This window comes from Bufo bufo, chromosome 1 (genome assembly GCF_905171765.1).
Source record: "Bufo bufo chromosome 1, aBufBuf1.1, whole genome shotgun sequence".
Lineage (NCBI taxonomy): Eukaryota > Metazoa > Chordata > Amphibia > Anura > Bufonidae > Bufo > Bufo bufo.
Genome location: NC_053389.1, coordinates 453,865,735 through 453,888,114, shown reverse-complemented (window position 1 = coordinate 453,888,114; position 22,380 = coordinate 453,865,735). Strand labels below are relative to the sequence as shown.

At 39.0% G+C, this 22,380-nt stretch overlaps 1 protein-coding gene across 3 annotated transcripts in view; it reads right to left on the bottom strand.

Moving 5' to 3' along the window:
• PTPRQ (protein tyrosine phosphatase receptor type Q) overlaps positions 1-22,380 on the bottom strand; it is a 538,157-nt gene that overhangs the window by 105,717 nt on the left and 410,060 nt on the right. For all 3 annotated transcript variants that reach the window (XM_040408443.1, XM_040408453.1, XM_040408462.1), the window contains exons 47-50: positions 20,910-21,099; positions 18,350-18,594; positions 16,062-16,128; positions 14,974-15,132 (exon numbers count right to left, since the gene is read on the bottom strand). In XM_040408443.1, coding sequence (XP_040264377.1) covers positions 14,974-15,132; positions 16,062-16,128; positions 18,350-18,594; positions 20,910-21,099 — 661 coding nt within the window. The remainder of the gene's footprint in view (positions 1-14,973; positions 15,133-16,061; positions 16,129-18,349; positions 18,595-20,909; positions 21,100-22,380) is intronic.

Here is a 22,380-nt window from a genome sequence, read left to right as displayed (position 1 = left end):
GGTAAAAAATCACAAAGTGTCCCCCTGTGATTATCTTTAATCTGTGAGGAAACCTGGTTGTAAGTAGTGTTGATCACGAATATTCGAATTTCGAATTTTTATTGCGAATATAGGTACTTCGAAAATTCGCGAATATTTTGAATATAGTGATATATATTCGTAATTTCGAATATTCAATTTTTTTTTTAATCAGTACACATGATCCCTCCCTGCTTCTAGCTTGTGGGCCAATGAGAAGGCTGCAGTATATTTGACTTTAGGAGTAGTGTTGTTTCGTAATGCGAATTTTTATTGCGAATTTTTCAACTTACAATTATTAGACAAAGAAGATTATAGCACTATATTAGCTAAATTGCTCTATATTCGTTTTTTTTCGAATATTCGCTATATTGCTATATATTCTTGTTTTAGAATATTCCGAATATTTGAAAAAACTAAGTTATAGCAATATAGCGAATATAAAAAAAAAAAAAAGAATATAGAGCAATTTAGCTAATATAGTGCTATAATCTTCATTGTATAATAGTTGTAAGTTGAAAAATTCGCAATAAAAATTCGCATTACGAAAATTTGCGTATTACACACGATCATTACCTTGCCGATTTTTCTAGTAAAAAAATCGTAGAATATAACGAATATTCGAATTTGCGAATATTCTACAAAATATTCACAAAATATCACGAATTCGAATATGACCCCTGCCGCTCATCACTAGTTGTAAGACCTTTTTCACATGTCTGTGTCTGTGATGATACCCGTGACAAGATGGTCAGTGGTTTATCTTTCAAGATGTCTGTGAAGAATCTGTGTTTGATCCATGTGTCCATTTTTGCCCTCCACGCATCAAACATATTTCATGGACACTGCTAGGCTGAAAACTGGCATCCAGAGCATCTCTGTAAATATCATGGACCACACATAGTTTTCATAGACTATAGTGTGTGTGAGATATCTGTAATCACAGACAGAAATAGAGCATGCTTCTATGGTGTCACTACAGTACGTGGAAAACCACTGATGTCTGCAATTTGTATCAGTGAAAGAGGTCTAAGAGGGCATCAGCACTGGAAACAGCACTACAAGGTTCCATTCAAATTAAGGGTCTCTCTGCGCAATAGAATTGTCTCAAATAATTTAACTGTACAAGAAGATGGGTTTTCTAAACTGAATACTTATAAGTAAAGACAGGATGAATATGGCATAAAATTATTGTGGCTATGTAAAAAGGGCGGTTATATTGTTTTCATACTGTCTGGTGTGTGCGGTGATGCCGGTGAATTGACCCTTTCATGTGCGGCGGTCAGCGCAGACCATGGCACATGCGGGGTATACAGAGAGAGGGGTCTCCTTCTGACTCCATCCCCCCTACCCGCACTGCGCTGGTAGGGGGCCGATGGTTGCCATCGCAGCTCCGATGCACAGGCATCAGAGCTGCCAGCCTATGGAAGCCCAGGAGATCCAGCCTGAGCGCTGGGTCTCCTAGGCAACTGTTAGTGTCTCACGCTGACAGTTCAATTTAGTACAATACAGAATGTATTGTACTGAATTGAAACAGGGATCAAACCCTGAAAAGATGAAGACCCACAGTGGGACAAATATAAAAAGTAAAATAAAGTGAAAAAAGTGTTTTATTAATAATAAAAAAAAAAAAATTTCAAGTAAAAAATAAAGTAATTTTTTTAAAAAAAAAATAGGGAAAAAAGACAAGTGGACATATTACATATGGCCGCGTCCGTATAGACCGGCTCTATAATAATATCACATGACCTAACCCCCTCAGGTGAACACAAAAAAATTTTTAAATAAAAACTGTGCTAAAAAAACTTTTTTTGTCACCTTACATCACTAAAAGTGCAACATCAAAAAGGCGTATGCCTCCCAAAATGGTACCAATCTAACTGTCACCTCATCCCACAAAAATGAGCCCCTACCTAAAACAATCACCCAAAAAAAAAAAAAAAAACTATGGCTCTCAGACTATGGAGACACTAAAACATGATTTTTTTTGCCTTCAAAAATATTAGTGTATAAAACTTTAATAAATAAAAAAAGTAGACATATCAGGTATTGCCACGTCCATAATGACCTGCTCTATAAAAATATCACATGATTTAACCCCTCAGCTGAACACCGTAAAAAAAAAAAATATTTAAACGGTGTCAAAAAGCCATTTTTGTCACCTTACATCACAAAAAGTGTAATACCAAGCGATCAAAAAAGTTATACGCACACCAAAATCATGCCAAACAAACCATCATCTCATCCCGCAAAAAAGAGACGCTAAAACATGATTTTTTTTTTTAAATGCTGTTATTGTGTAAAACTTTAATAAATAAAAAAAGTATACATATTAGGTATCGCCGCATCCGTAATAACCTGCTGTATAAAAATATCACATGACCTAACCCCTCAGGTGAACACCGTAAAAAAAATTAAATAAAAACGGTGTATAAAAGTCATACAGACTCCAAAATTGTACCAATAAAACCAACATCTCATCCCGCTAAAAATGAGACCAAAAATAAAGACAGTCGCCCAAAAATAAAAATAAAACTATGGCTTTCAGAATATGGAGACACTAAAAAATCTTTTTTTCAAAAATGCTTTATTATGTAAAACTGAAACAAACAACCAAAAAAAGTAGCCATATTTAGTATTGTTGCGTCCGTAACAACCTGCTCAATAAAAATACCACATGATCTAACCTGTAAGATGAACATTGTAAATAACAAAAAATAAAAATGGTGCCAAAACCTATGTACCCTAAAATAGTAGCAACAAAACTGCCACCTTATCCCGTAGTTTCCAAAATGGGGTTATTTTTTGGAGTTTATAATCTAGGGGTGCATCAGGGGGTCTTCAAATGTGACATGGCCCTCCAAAAACCATATGGAATTCCTTTCCTTCTGTGCCCTGCCGTGTCCCCGTACAGCAGTTTACGATCACAAATGGGGTGTTTCTGTAATCTACAGAATCAGGGTAATAAATATTGAGTTTTTTTGGCTGTTGACATAGTAACATAGTACATAAGGCTTAAAAAAGACATTTGTCCATACAGTTCGACCTGTCATCCTGAAAGTTGATCCAGAGGAAGGCAATAAAAAAAACTGTGAGGTAGAAGCCAATTTTCCCCATTTTAGGGGAATCAAAAATTCCTTCCCGACTCCAATCAGACAATCAAAATAACTCCCTGGATCAACGACCCCTCTCTAGTAGCTATAGCCTGTAATATTATTAAACTCCAGAAATACATCCGGGCCCTTTTGAATTCCTTTATTGTACTCACCATTACCACCTCCTCAGGCAGAGAGTTCCGTAGTCTCACTGTTCTTACCGTAAAGAATCCTCTTCTCTGTTTGTGTACAAACCTTCTTTCCTCCAGACGCAGAGGATGTCCCCTCGTCACAATTACAGTTCTGGGGATAAATAGATGATGGGATAGATCTCTGTACTGACCCCTGATATATTTATACATAGTAATTAGATCTCCCCTCAGTCGTCTTTTTTCTAAAATGAATAACCCTAAAGTTGATAATCTTTCAGGGTACTGTAGTTGCCCCATTCCAGTTATTACTTTAGTTGCCCTCCTCTGGACCCTCTCCAGCTCTGCTATGTCTGCCTTGTTCACAGGAGCCCAGAACTGTACACAGTACTCCATGTGTGGTCTGACTAATGATTTACAAAGTGGTAGGACTATGTTCTCATCACGGGCATCTATGCCCCTTTTGATGCAACCCATTATCTTATTGGCCTTGGCAGCAGCTGCCTGACACTGGTTTTTGCAGCTTAGTTTGCTGTTTATTAAAATTCCTAGATCCTTTTCCATGTCAGTGTTACCGAGTGTTTTACCATTTAGTATGTACGGGTGACTTGCATTATTCCTTCCCATGTGCACAACTTTACATTTGTCAGTGTTAAACCTCATCTGCCACTTATCTGCCCAAGCCGCCAATCTATCCAGATCCCTCTGTAGTAGTATACTGTCCTCTTCAGTGTTAATTACTTTACACAGTTTAGTGTCATCTGCGAAAATAGATATTTTACTATGCAAGCCTTCTACAAGATCATTAATAAATACGTATATTGAAGAGAATAGGGCCCAATACTGACCCCTGAAGTACCCCACTAGTGATAGTGACCCAATCTGAGTGTGTACCGTTAATAACCGCCGTCTGTTTTCTATCACTCAGCCAGTTACTTACCCACATAAAGACGTTTTCTCCCAGTCCGAGCATTCTCATTTTATATACTAACCATTTATGTGATAAAGTGTCAAATGCTTTGGAGAATTCCAGATATACGACATCCATTGAATCGCCGCTGTCAAGTCTAGAACTTACCTCCCTCATGAAGCCATGCTGATATGGCGTTATTTGCTTATTTCCGTTGAGATCCTCTAAGATGGTATCTCTCAGAAAACCTTCAAACAGTTTACCCACAACAGATGTTAAACTTACTGGCCTATAGTTTCCAGGCTCTGTTTTTGGACCTTTTTTGAATATTGGCACCACATTTGCTATGCACCAATCCTGTGGGACATTTCCTGTCAGTATAGAGTCTGCAAATATCAGAAATAAGGGTTTGGCTATGACATTAATTAATTCCCTTAGGATACAGGGGTGTATGCCATCCGGCCCTGGCGATTTGTCTATTTTAATCTTTTTAAGTTGCTGTTGTACTTCTTCCTGGGTCAGACAGGACACTTTTAATGGGGAATTTATTTTTACATTCAGCATTTCATCTGACAGTTTATTTTCCTCAGTAAATACATTGGAGAAAAAAATATTTAACAGCTTTTCTTTCTCCTCGTCGCTCTCTGCGACTCCCCCCTCATTACTCTTTAAAGGGCCGACACCTTCAGATTTATACTTTTTAACATTTACAGTCAGGTCCATAAATATTGGGACATTGACACAATTCTACCATTTTTGGCTCTATACACCAACACAATGGGTTTGAAATGAAATGAACAAGATGTGCTTTAACTGCAGACTGTCAGCTTTCATTTTAGGGTATTTACATCCAAATCAGGTGAACGGTGTAGGAATTACAACAGTTTGCATATGTGCCTCCCACTTGTTGAGGGACCAAAAGTAATGGGACAATTGGCTTCTCAGCTGTTCCATGGCCAGGTGTGTGTTATTCCCTCATTATCCCAATTACAATGAGCAGATAAAAGGTCCAGAGTTCATTTCAAGTGTGCTATTTGCATTTGGAATCTGTTTCAGTCAACTCTCAAGATGACATCCAAAGAGCTGTCACTATCAGTGAAATAAGCTATCATTAGGCTGAAAAAACGAAACAAACCCATCAGAGATATAGCAAAAACATTAGGCATGGCCAAAACAACTGTTTGGAACATTCTTAAAAAGAAGGAACGCACCGGTGAGCTCAGCAACACCAAAAGACCCGGAAGACCACGGAAAACAACTGTGGTGGATGACCGAATAATTCTTTCTCTGGTGAAGAAAACACCCTTCACAACAGTTGGCCAGATCAAGAACACTCTCCAGCAGGTAGGTGTATGTGTGTCAAAGTCAACAATCAAGAGAAGACTTCACCAGAGTGAATACAGAGGGTTCACCACAAGATGTAAACCATTGGTGAGCCTCAAAAACAGGAAGGCCAGATTAGAGTTTGCCAAACGACATCTAAAAAAGCCTTCACAGTTCTGGAACAACATCCTATGGACAGATGAGACCAAGATCAACTTGTACCAGAGTGATTTGAAGAGAAGAGTATGAAGAAGGAAAGGAACTGCTCATGATCCTAAGCATACCACATCAGTAAAGCATGGTGGTGGTAGTGTCATGGCGTGGGCATGCATGGCTGCCAATGGAACTGGTTCTCTTATATTTATTGATGATGTGACTGCTGACAAAAGAAGTGATTCAGGCAATATTATCTGCTCATATTCAGCCAAATGCTTCAGAACTCATTGGACGGCGCTTCACAGTGCAGATGGACAATAACCCAAAGCATACTGCAAAAGCAACCAAAGAGGTTTTTAAGGGAAAGAAGTGGAATGTTATGCAATGGCCAAGTCAATCACCTGACCTGAATCTGATTGAGCATGCATTTCACTTGCTGAAGACAAAATTGAAGGGAAAATGCCACAAGAACAAGCAGGAACAGAAGACAGTTGCAGTAGAGGCCTGGCAGAGCATCACCAGGGATGAAACCCAGCGTCTGGCGATGTCTATGCGTTCCAGACTTTAGGCTGTAATTGACTGCAAAGGATTTGCAACCAAATATTAAAAAGTGAAAGTTTGATTTATGATTATTATTCTGTCCCATTACTTTTGGTCCCTTAACAAGTGGGAGGCACATATGCAAACTGTTGTAATTCCTACACCGTTCACCTGATTTGGATGTAAATACCCTCAAATTAAAGCTGACAGTCTACAGTTAAAGCACATCTTGTTTGTTTCACTTCAAATCCATTGTGGTGGTATATAGAGCCAAAAATGTTAGAATTGTGTCTATGTCCCAATATTTATGGACCTGACTGTATATAATTGAAGAACATTTTAGGGTTAGTTTTACCCTCTTTGGCATTTAATCTCTCGGTCTCTAGTTTGTCCGCTTTTATTAGTTTTTTACATGTTCTATTTTTTTCCTTATAGTTTTTCAGTGCTTCCGTGCTACCCTCCTGTTTTAGTGATTTATATGCTTTCTTTTTGTCATTTATTGCTTTCTTAACAGTTCTATTTATCCACATTGGTTTCTTTTTGTTCCTTTGTACATTAACTGCCCAGTCATAGCTATCATCCAGCCATTTCTCAGTTATTCCCACTATGTTATAGTCCTCCTCACACATCACTAATTCCAGTTCCCCAGTTTTATTAGTCAGGCTTCTGGCATTAGTATACATACATTTGAGAGGTTTATGTATATTTTTTACCCTACACTTTTCCTTCTGAACTGTTCTATTCCCTCCTTCCATTCCTCCCCCAGTCCGACTACCTTGCCCCCGGGCTCTATCTGCACTATCTTCCCCTCCTATAATGTAATTTCCCTCCCCCCCAGTCCCTAGTTTAAACACTCCTCAAACCTTCTAGCCATCTTTCTCCCCAACACAGCTGTCCCTTCCCCATTGAGGTGCAGCCCGTCCCTACATTAGAGCCTGTAGCCTTCCTACACCAGTTCTTGAGCCACTTGTTAATCTCCCTAATCTCCCACTGCCTTTCTTGTGTTGTCCGTGGTACAGGCAGTATTTCGTAAAATACTACCTTTGAGGTCCTTCTCCTAAGCTTTTGACCTAAATCCCTGAAATCATTTTTAAGAACTCTCCACCTACCTCTAACTTTGTCATTGGTTCCGATATGGACCATGATCGCTGGATCTTCTCCAGCCCCTCCCAGTAATCTGTCAACCCGATCCGCGATGTGTCGAACTCTAGCGCCAGGAAGACAGCACACTGATCACAGTCATTGTGAAAGATATTACGGTCTTTGTGACAGATAAATATTGAGGTTTTTTTTGGGCTGTTAACACTTGCTTTGTTACTGGAATAAATTGATTAAAATGGAAAATCTGCCAAAAAAGTTAAATTCTTAAATTTCATCTGCATTTTCCTTTAATTCTTGTGGAACACCTAAAGGGTTAACAAACTCTGTAAAATCAGTTTTGAATACCTTGAGGGGTTTAGTTTCTAAAGTGGGGTAATTTTGGGTGGTTTCTATACTGTAAGCCTCACAAAGTGACTTCCGACCTGAACTGGTCCTTAAAAAGTGGGTTTCGGAAATTTTCTGAAAGATTTCAAGATTTGCTTCTAAACTTCTAAGCCTTCTAACGTCCCCAAAAAATAAAATGGCATTTACAAAATGATCCAAACATGAAGTAAACATATGGGGAATGTAAAGTAATAACAATTTTTGGAGGTATTACTGTCTATTATAAAAGTAGAGAAATTGACATTTGGAAATTTGCAAATTTTTCGTAAATTTGGTTTATTTTTTAATAAATAAAAATGACATTTTTGGACTCAATTTTACCAATGTCATGAATTACAATATATGACTAGAAAACAATCTCAGAATGGCCTGGATAAGTAAAAGCGTTTTAAAGTTATTACCACATAAAGTGACACATGTCAGATTTGCTAAAAATGGCCTGGTCCTGAAGGTAAAAACTAGCTTGGTCTTGAAGGGGTTAATGACAAAAAATAAATTGTATATATATATATATATATATATATATATATATTATTAATGATAAGAAATGTGAACATGCCATTTAAGAATACATAAAGGAGATACTGAAATGTTAATAAAAAAAATAGCACATTAATCACAAATGTTTGAGGTTCCTCTTTATAGCCTTTTTTAGAAAAAGACTCTCCAGAGACTTAAGTTCTCAATTTCTGTTTGTCTCAAAGCCATGACCTGTATACCTCTGTAGTAGTGCAAAGGTTAAGTTTAAGTTTATAGAAGTTTATAGAGATTAGTAGTTTTATGCCCTTTTCTTAATTGCTAGGGGATTATGGCATGTACCAGCACAAGCACTGGTACATGATATGTCTACATATACTGATTAAATTATTACTACTTTTCCTTCTCTGTGGTATCTTCTTATGGAAAAATACCAACATTCACTAAGTGGCAAGCAGTGTCTATAGTATGCTAACAGATGCCTGAGAGATTATCTGAGTTTTCCACAGTCCTGTAAAGAGGGTGTAGCTATAGGGGTGCAGTCACACCCAGGCCTAGGTGCCTGAGGAGCCCAAAATCTCCTTTTCCACATGAGAAGACACCAGTATTGTAAGTGGAACTTAATGGTAGAGGTTATTTACAGATTTTGATATAGGGTCCAATATTATTATTATTATTATTATTATTATTATTGTTGTTTTTATTATTATTAGTAGTAGTAGTAGTAGTAGTAGTAGTAGTAGTATTGTGTAGCAACTAATGGCTGAGATTCTGCTAATTAAAGTTAGTTATTCCACAATGACATATTAAAACGGTTCCAAATTCAAGCTTCATTCATAAGGGCTCTCTCTCTCTATCTATATATATATATATATATATATATATATATATATATATATATATAGTGCCTTCTGTATGCCAACCAATCATCAAGGTACAATTCTAAGCAACTCAAGAGGCCACTTCCATAATTTTTTTTATCACATATTAACAATCTATATGTGAATAGTCTCTGTATTGTTTTGTAAATACTTGGATATGGATGGTTTTCTAGATTTCATTCTTTTAAGTCACTCCATGTTACTCTATGCTTAAAGGGAGCCTGCTAAATTGTTTTGCTGATTAAGCTAAGCACAGTGCCAGCTAGTGCTAGCAGAGACCTTTAAATCATGACCTTTCTTATGGTAAATCACTACTTCATTTAAAAAAAATAATAATAATGAAGACATGTACCAGAATTTTGGAGCATGCACTTTTCTCCGGGGCAGAAATGAGATTGTGACTCATGCATGTGACTCAGTTTTAAGAAGCCAGGACCTATCACTGGGCTTAGTGAGCAGAGGGAAGAAAAAAGGGTGCACCAAGGGGAGAAGGATGCCCTTGGCACTCCAAGCATATGTGCTCAAACTACTTTTTCTGCTAATTCAAGTAATGGATTACAGTAAGAAAGGTAACAAGTTAAATGTCTCTGATAACACTACCTGGCACTATATTTAGTTTAATAAGCACAAACAAGGTGAGAGGCTCCCTTTAACCTTCTCAATCAGACCATCACTACGACCAAACAGAGCCCCCCCCCCCCTGTAGTGACTCAATTAGATCGTCACACATTACATTTGCAATTGACTCAAAACTATCACAGGTTATGCCTAGTGCCAATCATGGCTTGTATTCTCTCTTTGGTGCTCTTTGAATCCCTGTGTCCCTAGCTACAACAGAGTGGATCAGTTTTATGCAGATTGCTCCTTTAAAGGAATATTCCCATATGAGGCATTAATAGCTTATCTATGGGATATACCATAAATGTCTGATAGAGTTGGCTATCCAGACAGGAGGGAATGAGGCGAAGGGGTGGCCATGTAGGTATGCATCTCACTATATTGTAATTTATGGAAGCTATGAAATGCTCAGCTGCCATATAATACAATGGAGTTGGAAATGCTCATAGGCAGCCATCTCATTTCCTCTTTTCTACAATGCTGAACATTTTAGAGTGAAAACAGGAAAGGAGTACCTTGCAAATGTATGGGAGCCAAAGGAGATTTGAGCACTCAGATAACTTTGAACAAGGTCTTAGACCTTAAATAGCCTGTTAGAAATTAGGGAAGGTGATGCAAATTGCAAAGCTTTATAGATACTAGGACACCTCTATCCTTGTCCCAAAAAAAGCAGCCATGAGTTCTTCTAAACAGCTGCCTAACACTCTAAAAATTAAAATAGTTGAGGTTCACACAGAAGACAAAGATTTGAGAAGAAAGCAAAGTGTTTTGCCATTTGCTCAGTTCAAAATGTAATTAAGAAATGGCAATTCAGAGATAGCTGCTTGTAGGATCTGTAGAAAGGCAAATCAGAACCCCCACTTGACTGCAAAAGACCTTCAGGAAAATTATGCAGACTCTAGTGTTGTGTTACAGGTTACAGTGTTCTACTGTTCTGTGACACCTATACAAATATGGCCTCCTCCTGCATCCTCACCACAAAATTCCATGTCAGAAGTTTGCAAAAGAGCATCTAAACAAGACTGATACATTTTGGAAACAAGTCCTGTGGACTGATAAGGTTAAAATAGATATTTGGTCACAATGAAGAATTTCATGACAAAGGCACCTCTCCAACCATTAAGCATGGGGTAGGTCAATCATAGTTTTGGGTTTTGTTGCAGCCAATGGCATGGGGAATATTTCATAGGTAGAGGGAAGAATAGATTCAATGACATTCCAGCAAATTCTGGAAGCAAACATAACCCCCAACTGTAAAAAAGCTAAAATTGAAAAGAGGATGGCTTCTAAAAATGGATAATGATCATAAACATACCTCAAAATCCACAATAGATTACCTCAAAAGGTGCAGGTTGAAGGTTTTACCATGGCCCTCACAGTTTCCCAATCTGAACATCATTGAAAGTCTGTGGATAAACCTCAAAAGAGAAGTGCATGCAAGCCGGCCCATGAATCTCACAGAATTGGAAGACATTTGAGAGGAAGAATGGGTGAAAATCCCTCAAACAAGAATTATAAGACTCTTGGCTGGCTACAAAAAGTGCTTACAAGCTGTGATACTTGTCAAGGGGGTACTACTAGGTACTAACCATGCAGGCTGCCCCAATTTATGCTTCTCGCCCTTTTCCTTTTTTGTAATTTTGAAAATGTAAAAGATGAAAATTAAAAATGGTTTTTGTCTAAAATACAAAGTAAATGTGTCATCTGGAGATCATTTCATCTTCAACTTGCTTAGCTGTTCACAGTAGCAGTAATTTCAACCAGGGGTGCCCAAACTTTTGCATGCTACTATATATATATATATATATATATATATATATATATATATAAAACGCATGTGGCACAAAGCACAAGGTCATTGGGGTTTGAGGACAGATAGACCAGTTTGGTTAGGAAATAGGATTACAGGATTGAGTAGAAACTTAATCCAATCCCTCAAGACTTGCATTAAAACAAATAGTGTTTCAATCACTTTGGCACTAGAAAGGTCAGGACTCCAGTGTGCCTTCAAACTTGATAATAGTCATGATAAGAAATACCAGGTCATCAGAGGGACATTACAGGGTAATTTCAAAATTATTGTGAAGCAGAAAATTACCAGGATCTATAAGGAAATTTAGTTACACTGAATAGCATACAGCACACTGTTAGAGAGAACCAAGAGAATTTGCCATCTGCAACTTCTGACTGAGGCTGTAATAGCATCTGAGCATGCCACTCTTTCTCTTACAAGATCAAACAAATCAAAACATTTGTTATGTTTGAGAAAATGCTGTTATTTTGCGGTTAGTATTTGTTAGTATTTGAGAAAAAAGTGACAGCGCATAGATTGCCTTGAACCTATTCAAATTATTTATCCAGAAGAGTACAGTAGTACCTAAAGTCAGAAATATCAGAATATGCCTCTTGTTGATTTGCAGGAATGATAATCCCAGCTAATATTCTGCAATGCAAATAACAAGGAGAGTGGTGCATTAAGGTTTAAGGGGAAGTTCACCTAAGTGGACATGTAGATCCCTCATATCAAAACAAGACTCAGAAATATAACTTTTGATGTGAACAAATTGCTTTGTGTAAGGAAATTCAAATTTGAGGAAGATCAGAAATCATAGAAAATATGCTTCCAGCGGGAAACATGATGTTTTAGTCAAACCATCTTAATAGAATATTAAACATAATGGCTTAGGGCCCTTTTACATGGGCCAAGTCCTGGGCCAAGTATCCAGAGTGATTTTTAGCATGATTGGGTCTTTCTAAAAAATTGGCCCTAGTAAATGTGCTGCCGATCACCTGACAAACGAGCAAACACTATGTCAGTTGATCGCATCTTTCATGTGGTACCAAGATTCCTCATTTGTCAATAGATAACAGGCATGTGTTGCTGACAAACAATGAAACTGTATGAGGTCATATGATCATAGCTACAATAGTTTCTCCCCATACAGCTGTGTTCATTGCTCGATGAAAATTCATGTAATGGGAGGGCAATGATGGAGAGTGAAGGTGTCTCATTGCCTGCTGGTGTAGGCTCATGTAAAATGGCAGATGTTATTCGCATATATACACATGTTTCTCTGGAGGTTTTCCAAAGTGGAGATAATGTGATATAAAAAAAAGGTTATCATGAAGGCATTTTTCTGGACTTCCTGTCACTAAATGGATAATGATCCTCTAACTAAAAATGGCAGCCCCCATTTAATGTCACAGTAAAAAGAGATTAGACACCTTTCAGGGTTCTTTTAGGCATAGCTTTTTTTTTTTTTAAACTGTCAAAAACTGTGGCTTTTTCAAACTTAATTGCATGTGACACCACTCTCAGAGGATGTTTCACTTTAGGAAAGTCCTTTGTATGTATCCCTATGTCAGAATGGGATATCCCACCTTGAGGGCTCTATGCCGATTGAGTGGAGTTGTATGTTTCATTCCGTGGCAAAGAAATAGGTTCTAACTTCCAACTTTAGAACTTACAATAACCAGACTGATTGTTCTAAGCAGGCAACTGCTGTAATAAGCCTTGTAATTTTTTATCTATTTTGCTTACTTATATAGTGCTGACATATTGTGCCTCACATTTAAATTCTTATCATTGCTTGCTGTTGCGAGTGGAGCACACAATCTAAATTTTGTAATTTCAATATGTTTTTATATTTGGTCAATAAATAATAATTCTTTAGGCTTTGGATGTTATTTTTCCATGTCTTCATATGGATAATATGTATATGTATGTAACATGTATATGTTTCTGTACAGGGGAGAACTAACTCCCCTTATGGAGAGAGCACCTTAATCAGTGTGAGGAGACTTATAGGCCATACATGCTCCTCTGGAATTCTGGGAGGGAAGGGATGCAAATGAGCTTTTAACAAGCTCTGCTTCTAATGCCACCAGATGTAAGGCAGCTATCCTATAAGTCAATGTTCAGCTCTTAAAATAAGCATTGAGACATGACTTGGATATTAAATAAGCCAGCACCTCATCTGCAGACAGCTGTTTTGAGGCGAGTACCCCTCATCAGTGCAGAGCAGAAAATATGTTTCTGTACTACACTGAAATGCCGCACTCCAGGAACTCTGTGTCTGCAGAGATACTGATGCCCACTTTGATTCGGATGATGGAGAAAGAAGAGCTAAAGAATTGCTGGCGGACAGGATAGACAAATTGGGGTCGTGTATCAAAGCTTTATGCCAGGTTTTTGGTGTAAAAAGTTGGTACAAAGGACATTTTGTGACTTTTTGTGCTTTCCAATGCTCTTGCCACTATTTTAAAAAGCGAGGGGAGTTTTATGGAAGGGAGCAGGGCTGCCATGACACAACAAATTTACTATAATTTATGCCAGAGACGTGCACCTTTTACTAAGACTGCCAAGTGAAACTAAATGATCCCCTCTGTATCATTAAAGAAGCACTCCCATAAAAATATTGTATTCCCTGACCAATTAGAAAGGGGCATGATATAAACTGTAATGGAGGTAATCTTTTTACCAGTGACTGTATTTGTGAGTTATCCCCTTCCTTCTGATCCTCAGATGTGTCAAGTGACCAGCACTCTGACCTTTCCAAATAACATAGCATCTTATGTGTGGACAGGAGGCCAGTTTCTCTATGTATTCCTATGGGAGCCTCAATGTCAGTCTCATAGGAATAAATAGAGAAGTAACTGACTTCTTGTCCTGTGTCAGTTGGAAATCAAAGTGCTGGTCACATGATACAGCTGAGGAATAAAAGGGAGGTTATAACTCACAAATACAGTCACTGGTAAAAATATTACCTTTACTACAGATTACATCATATACGTTTCTAACAGGTCAGACAATAAAAATGTTTGTGGGAGTTCTTCTTAAAATTACTCATTTAACTCATTTAACAATAGGATCATTTATTTTACATCTATCCATGGCCAAGACTCTATACAGTCTGCACTGGTGGACTACAAAAAAACAATAAAAGAGTACACCTGTACAGCATGGCAGATAAATAGATGCACGTGCAGAGTAAAAAATGTGTTTGAATAAATTTGAGCCACATTTTGGAAATTTGGAAATTTGACAAAGTAGTTTTAGTATTGGCACCCTGTACATTTCACATTGTTGCATTTCATTCTTTACATCTGCCATTGTAAGCCAGCAGCTGGTGACATCTGGAGTTTATGAGTTCCAAATATCCAACATCTGCCAAATTTCTGAAAGGCAGGGAAGAAAAACACTCTGCAAAATTTGCAAGTACAAACTTTCTTTTTATGGTCGAAACAAAATCAATGTCAGGATTTTGTCTGCATGAAATATATTTTGAAAACAAAGAGTTTGTTGAAGAATACTTTCTTACCTCCAATTTCTGAGACAAGAATCTGAATTTTTTTAATTGGCCCGTTGACATCACTGAAGTAGCATACTGGCATTTTAATGGTAATTGTGGTGGAGGTAGCCATAACACTCCCACTGGAATCATAAATAGGCACCGGTTTCATTACAGGACGAGGTGGTTCTGTTGAAAGGAGAAAAAGTACAAAAAGAAAAAAGGCTGAGAAGAAGAAAATATTCACATATTCAAATATGAACATATTTATGTAGAGGTGCTGCATTGGTAAAAGTGATTCAAAAAGTAATATAAGGTTACTTTCACACTAGCGGCACGGACCTCTGGCGCACTGTTCCGTCGGGTGAAAAGCTTGTCAGATCCGTCCTGCCACTAGTGAACGTGTGCCCCCGGACTGCTGCTCCGTCCCCATTGACTATAATGGGGGCGGGGCAGAGTTCCAGCGGAGGCACGGCAGCGCACAGCTTGAGGCTGCCGGAATAAATGTCGGACATGTCATAGTTTTATTCCGGCAGTCTCTCGCCGTGCACTGCCGTGCCTCCGCCGGAACTCCACGCCCGTCCCAATTATAGTCATGGGGACGGAGCGACAGCTCGGGGGCACACGGTCACTAGAGGCAGGACGGATCCGACAGGCTGTTCACCCAACGGAACAGCCTGCCGAAGGTCCGTGCCGCTAGTGTGAAAGAAGCCTAAGAGGTTACAATATGTAACATGCATTTATATAGATTTTCAGACATGCCATAGTAAACTTTTATTATTATTTTATTACTCTGATTAGGTAATTAATTGTTAAATAATTTTCTACATGATTTTAGAATATCTCAAGAGAAGCAATGTCTGACATGACCTGTTAGGCAGGGCTCACATACATCAGTTGTGTCCAGTCAGTTGTTTTATGCTGAAACCATCATCTGTATTCATCTGAATAGGCTGAGCTGCACTACCAGCCACAATTATATGGGAATCACTCCAACAAGCACCACTGCCTCATTGTTCTGCTCGTTTTTGGGGTCTCAAGACTGAGACACCTAAAGATCATACATTGATGACTTTTCCTAATGATAGGCCATTAATGTAACATACTGGAGTCCTTACCTTTTATATCAGTTGTAATTCTCATCTGAATTTTTGGTCCAGCTCCAGCACCATTCACTGCATAAATCTGCAAGGCAAAACAGATTTCTTTACAAACTGGTATCAGTAGCACATGACATTGTGAAATCAAGTATTTTAAGGAGCATCTGTCAGCATGATCAACTCTATTAAACCAGGCATACTGCCTGCTAGGGATGATCATGCTGAAACAACCTCTTGTCAATTCATGGCCCTGAATTTAAGAAATCTTCAATTTATGTAATATGCTAATGAGGTGTTCAGTGCACTGAGAGGCAGGCCTAGCCAGGGGCCTACACAGAAATCATTGGGCCACATAGCAAGAATTTAGATTGGGCCCCCATGCCTGTTCCTAGTCCCTCCCAATATGCGCCCTGGCTCCTCTCACTACCATCCCTAACCTCTCCCCTGCCCCACCTCATGCAGTAGTATTTTGCTCTACAAAATGGCAGTACTCATACCGGAACCCAACAGACCCATTATAGTAATTGGGATCTGGTAGGTTCTGGCAGTGTTCAGCATATATTGACAAGAATCTGGGGCATTACATGATGTAATACCACCCAACTTTCCTGCTGTCCAGCATGGCACATGCGCAGAGACATGAGAAAAGTGTGAGGAAGTGAGTGCCCCCCTTCCCCCCATCCTCTGTGTCAGGAAGGACAGCTGGGAGACACTGACATTACTTGCTATCCTGCATGACACATGTGCAGAGACAGGAGTCTCTGGGAAAGCTGAGTGAACCCCTCCCCCTGCCTTTCCATGTTCTTATTATCTGCATTTATGCCTTGCAGGGTAGCAGGAAATCTGAGTGACATTACATGATGCAATAGCACCCAGCTTTTCTGCTGTCCTGCATGGCACATGTGGAGAAACATGAGAAAGCTGAGTAACACAACTCCCACCTCCCCTCATATCTTCTCATGCCTCTGCACTTGTGCCATGCAGGACATCAGGAAAGCGGAGTCACATTACATAATATAGTGACAACCAGCTTTCGTCCTGTTCTGAATGGCTTATGTGCAGAGGAATAGCCTGGGAAAGCTGAGTGACCCCCCATCCACACACACACCTCTGCACTGTCCTCACCTACAAGTGGTCACTTACTTCATTACTGGTGGGGTTGTGGCAATCCAGAGGAATCAGGCGTGGTGGAACTAGCAGGCGGGTGGCGGAGCTAGAAGGCGGGAGGCGGGGCTAGGAGGCGGGGCTAGCAGACAGGAGACAGCAAGATAGACGGGGCGGGGCCTCTCCTCCACTTCTGGCCCCCCTTCCTCACGGGCCCTATAGCAGCTGTGTGGTCTGCCTATATGGTAGTTACGCCACTGGGCCTAGCCCCTCAGAGCACTGTTTCACTAGCGCCTTCCCCCTCGCATGTGCTGGTAAATGCTCAGTCGGTGCATGCTTGGTACATTTTGAGCATCAGTACATCAGCTGACTTGCACAGTTCGGATCTCAGCATCAGATAAAGACAAATGAGATGTGTCATGCATGCGCCGAATGAATATTCACTGGTGTATCTGTGGAATTACATAGCCAGGCATAAGACAGTGAGGATGACTGTCACTCAAGGAAGGGTCAGTGGCTAAGAGGTAAAGGTGGTGGTGACACGGTGGTCTGAGGGGCAAGGCCCACAGTTTGGTGCATTGGATATCTCATTAGCGTAAACTGCAGATTTCTCAAAAACGGGGCTACAGTTATCAACAAGAGGGGTTGTTTCAATTAACATGATTAACCCTAGCAGGTAATATGTCTGTTTTAATAGGGTAGATCATACTGACAGATCTTTACATGTCTTAAGCTATAAAGTACTGTATGTGAACTATAATGCTAATAACTGGTATTGCAGCAGACAAATGTCAAAAATGGATCTATAGTACACGATAAGTACATGAAAGATCTTCCCAGTTAATAAATATCTAAATTATTAATAAAGATAAAGGAGGGACTTGGGAGGTCCAGTTATGGAGGTGGTTGTTAGAGGACACAGTTTATTTTATTTATTTCTCATTATATAGCATCAATATTTTCAGCAAAAAATGGCTTACAAAAACCCCCAATAGTGACTGGCCTATTATTTAAATAAAATGTATATAATACTGCAGAAGTGGATCAGCAGTAAGGTGAAGTATAAATCCTTCCTAAATATTTGCCTTTTTTTTAAATCCAACTTTGGCCTTTTAATCTATGCTTGTACACTGGGTATTGGAGACTTAGGGAAGTGCTTGACTGACAATTGTCATATGTGAAGATGTAAAATGATCACTTACACTAATATTATATGTGTATCCACCTTTAAGTCCTTCTATAATTGCAGTAACAGATTCTTCATTATTTTTAATAATACTTAGATTGCGGATTTGAGATTTTGTGGGATCATCTTCTTTATATATCAGTGCTTGAAACATTTGGATCTTTCCGTTTGGCTCAGCTGGAGGTATGAAGGTCATCTGAACTTTGGTCACTTCATTTGGAATCTTCTGAATTGTTATGTTTTTAGGTGGGTCATTTGGCACTATAAGACAATATTAGGGGATTTTTTTAGTATAATTTAAAAAAGTAAAAAATAACTGGTTGAAACTGAGGGACATCAGTCATTTAACTTTTAGTCACTTACAGTTGTGGCCAAAAGTTTTGGGACTGACACAAATTTTGGTTTTCACAACGGTTGCTGTTTCAGTGTCTTTAGATCTTTTTGTCAGCTGTTTTTAGGGTATACTGAAGTACAAATATAAGCATTTCATAAGTTTTTAACTTTTACTGACAAATACATTAAGATTATGTAAAGACTCAATATTTATGGTATTTTGCAAGACTTCTGCAATTTGCCCTGGCATGCTGGATATCAGGAAGATTGGGAGAAGTTGCTCTTGGAGGATGTTTTGATACCATTTTTTTATTCATGGCAGTGTTTTTAGGCAAAAGTGTGAGTGAGTCCACTCTTTTGGATTAGAAGCAACCCCACGCATAAATGGTCTCAGGATGCTTTACTGCTGGCATGACTCTGGACTCGAGGTTGGGATCAACTTTTCTTCTTCAGATGTTTCCACTTTAACCCAGTCTTCTTCGGTCCAATCTCTTTACTTCCTGCACAAAGCCAGTCAGCTGTTGATGTTTTTCTTGGAGAAAAGTGGCTTCTTTGCTGCTTTTCTTGACAGCAGGCCATCTTTCAAAATCCTTTGCCTCACAACTGCCTGCAACCATTCTTGAGCAAGTTCTGTACTCTTCTTCCCGCAGCTGAATCCTCTTTAGGAGACAGTCCTAGCACTTCCTAAACTTGCTTGGGTGGCCCGAAGCCTTCTTCACACCAATTTAATCTCTCTTCTTAAGATTCAATAAATGGTTGATTTAGGTGCAATCTTACAATCAGCAATGTCCTTGCTTGTGAAGCCCTTTTGATGCAAAGCATGATGACCGCCTGTGTTTCTTTGGAGGTAAGCGTGGTTAACAAAAGAAAACAATCATTTCAAGCACCCCCTTTTAAAGAAATCACTCTGCTCTTCTAATTCAATGAGCATGACATAATTATATGATATCACCTGCTTTGCCCACAGTAACACTTTGTTTTGAGCTAACGGGAAGATCATTATATGATGTTAGTAGGTGATTTTGTCACATGGCTGGAATGCAGTGGAAATTGAGGTTTTGTGATTAAGTCAATTTTCATGGCGAGGAAAGACTTTGCAGTTAAAGAAAATGTATCTGATCACTCTTCATAAAATTGTAGAGTTAATGCAAATTGTCACCATAAAAATGGAAGCAGCAAACTTTGTGAAAACCAAAACTTGTCAGTCTCAAAACTTTTGACCATGACTGTATTATACGAAAACATATGATATATAGAGCAGTTTAGATTAGAATATTAAAGGGAACCTGTCACCGTGATTTTGTGTATAGAGCTGAGGACATCGGTTGCTAGATGGCTGCTAGCACATCCGCAATACCCTGTCCCCATAGCTCTGTGTGCTTCTATTGTGTAAAAAAAATGATTTGATACATATGCAAATTAACCTGAGATGCGTCCTGTCCCTGAGATGAGTCCAGCGTTAGGGAGCCCAGCACCGCCCTGCATCCTCAGAATCTCCTCCTTGCTCCCAGACGTCAGAAAGCTAGAGCGCCATAATTTTGCGATGCGTAGTGTCCTCATAGTGTCAGCCTCAGGGAAGGAACTGCGCATGCGCTAGCTCAGGGACAGGACTCATTTCAGGTTAATTTGCATATGTTTTTCATGAAATGTTTTTTCGCACACAAAGCTATGGGGACTGGGTATTGAGGATGTGCTAGCGGCCATCTAGCAACCCATGTCCTCAGCTCTATACACAAAATCCCGGTGACAGGTTCCCTTTAAAGGGGTTCTTTGGTTTAGAAACCTATTTTCAAGTACTCTGTAAGGAAATTCTGAGTTAATAAAAATGAGGGTCAGCCATTTACTACATTCATCTATAAGCAGCAGAGTGTAGCCTTTTATTTGAAGAACCCGACATGTCCGTGAATTACATGAACAGCCCATTGTTTTGCCTCCCCTGCAGTGACACTGTAGAGCAATTGAACTGTTTCCCCCCATAGATTCCAGCTGATTGATGAGGGTTTTAAAGGCTGACCCCTTTAAAAACAAAGGATTCCTCAAACCAAAAAAAACCCTTTAAGCCTCACTTAGGGAATTAATACCAACAATTTGCAGGCTTAGTATATAGGTATTCAGAGTGCAGTGCTCCTTGTCAAATGAGAAAAAGTTATGGTTCATAATATTAACCGACTGTTATCTGATGCCAAATTATACACACTTATGATAATTTACATACATACATGTGTTACATAAATGCCACATACCTGCCTCAAGAGTAGTAGCAGTCACTGTCTTGCTTGGCTTCCCTTCTGTAAAAGCTGAATCAAGATCTCCAGTGAAGGCAATGACTACTATAGAATAGTTGGTGAATGGCTTCAAGCCTGTGATGACTTGTATATTTATACTTTCATTACTCCATCTTACAATCTCATTTGTATACTCTGCACTATTGGCCTATAAAAAAGCAAAAAAGAAATGAACTTAATGTGCACATTTAAAGTTCCTTCAAATGCAGAAGATTGTGTTGCACAAATCTCTGTGATTGAAAATCATTTCCATTCATTTGAATGGATTTGTTGTGTTGGCATGCACATGGATTTCAGCAAACACCATAGATGTATAGAAATTATTTTGAGTCACAGAATATTCTGCAAACAACTTCTGTGGCATGTGAAGGCACCTTTAGTTTTGTAAAATTATTAGACGTATTTCAGATGTTTTGGAGTTAATTTAGAATAAAGCTTATAATGCACTTTACATATATTCCGGACACATTTGCCAATTTCAGCAGGACCAACTGACCATCTTAATGTGTACATGGACCTCCCAGCTTTCCCCTGATGACTGCTGTTGGGGGTTAAGATTAGAATTGGGCATGCTAGATTACAACTGGCTAATTATTTTGTTTGCGGGGAGATAAGTTACTGCCAGAGGAGTCTGGTATTGGCTTCCTCGCCAGCTTCCTAATGAGAACACAAATACAATGCATTAGGAAAGTATTCAGACCCTTTAATTTATTTCACATTTAGTTATTTTTTTGCCTTGTGCTAAAGTAAAAAAATAAAGTTTTCCCTATGAATCTGCACTCAACACCCCATACTGAGAAAATAAAACAGAATTTTAGAAATATTAGGACTTGTTAAGGCACACCCCCGTCTATATAAGGTCTGACTATGCAAATCAGCACAAAAACAAAAAATAAGGAGGAAACAGCTGCCTGTAGAGCTGACACATAATTGTGTGAAGGCACAAATCTGGAGAAGAGTACAAAAAAATTTAAAACTGAAAGTTCCTAAGAGCACAGTAGCCTCTGTAATTCTTAAATGGAATAAGTTTGGAACAACCAGAACTCTTCGTAGAGTTGGCCGCCCCACCAAACTAAGTAATCAGAGGAGAAGGGCCTTGATAAAGAGAGGCGACCAAAGAACTCAATGGTCACTCTGGCTGAGCACCTAAGATCATGTTTGCAAATGGGAGAAACTTTCAGAACGGCCAATCTTTCAGATTCCACCAATCTGGCCTTTGTGTCAGAATGGCCAGAAAGAATCCTCTCCATAGAAAAAGACACTTGCAAGTTTGCAAAAAAGCACCTAGAGGACTCTCAGGCTGTGACAAACTGATAAAACTAAGATTAACTTTTTGTCCTCAATTCTAAGCGTCATGTTTGGACGAAACCAGGCACTGCCCAATACCATCCCTACAGTAAAGCATGGTGGTGGCACATCATGCTGTGTG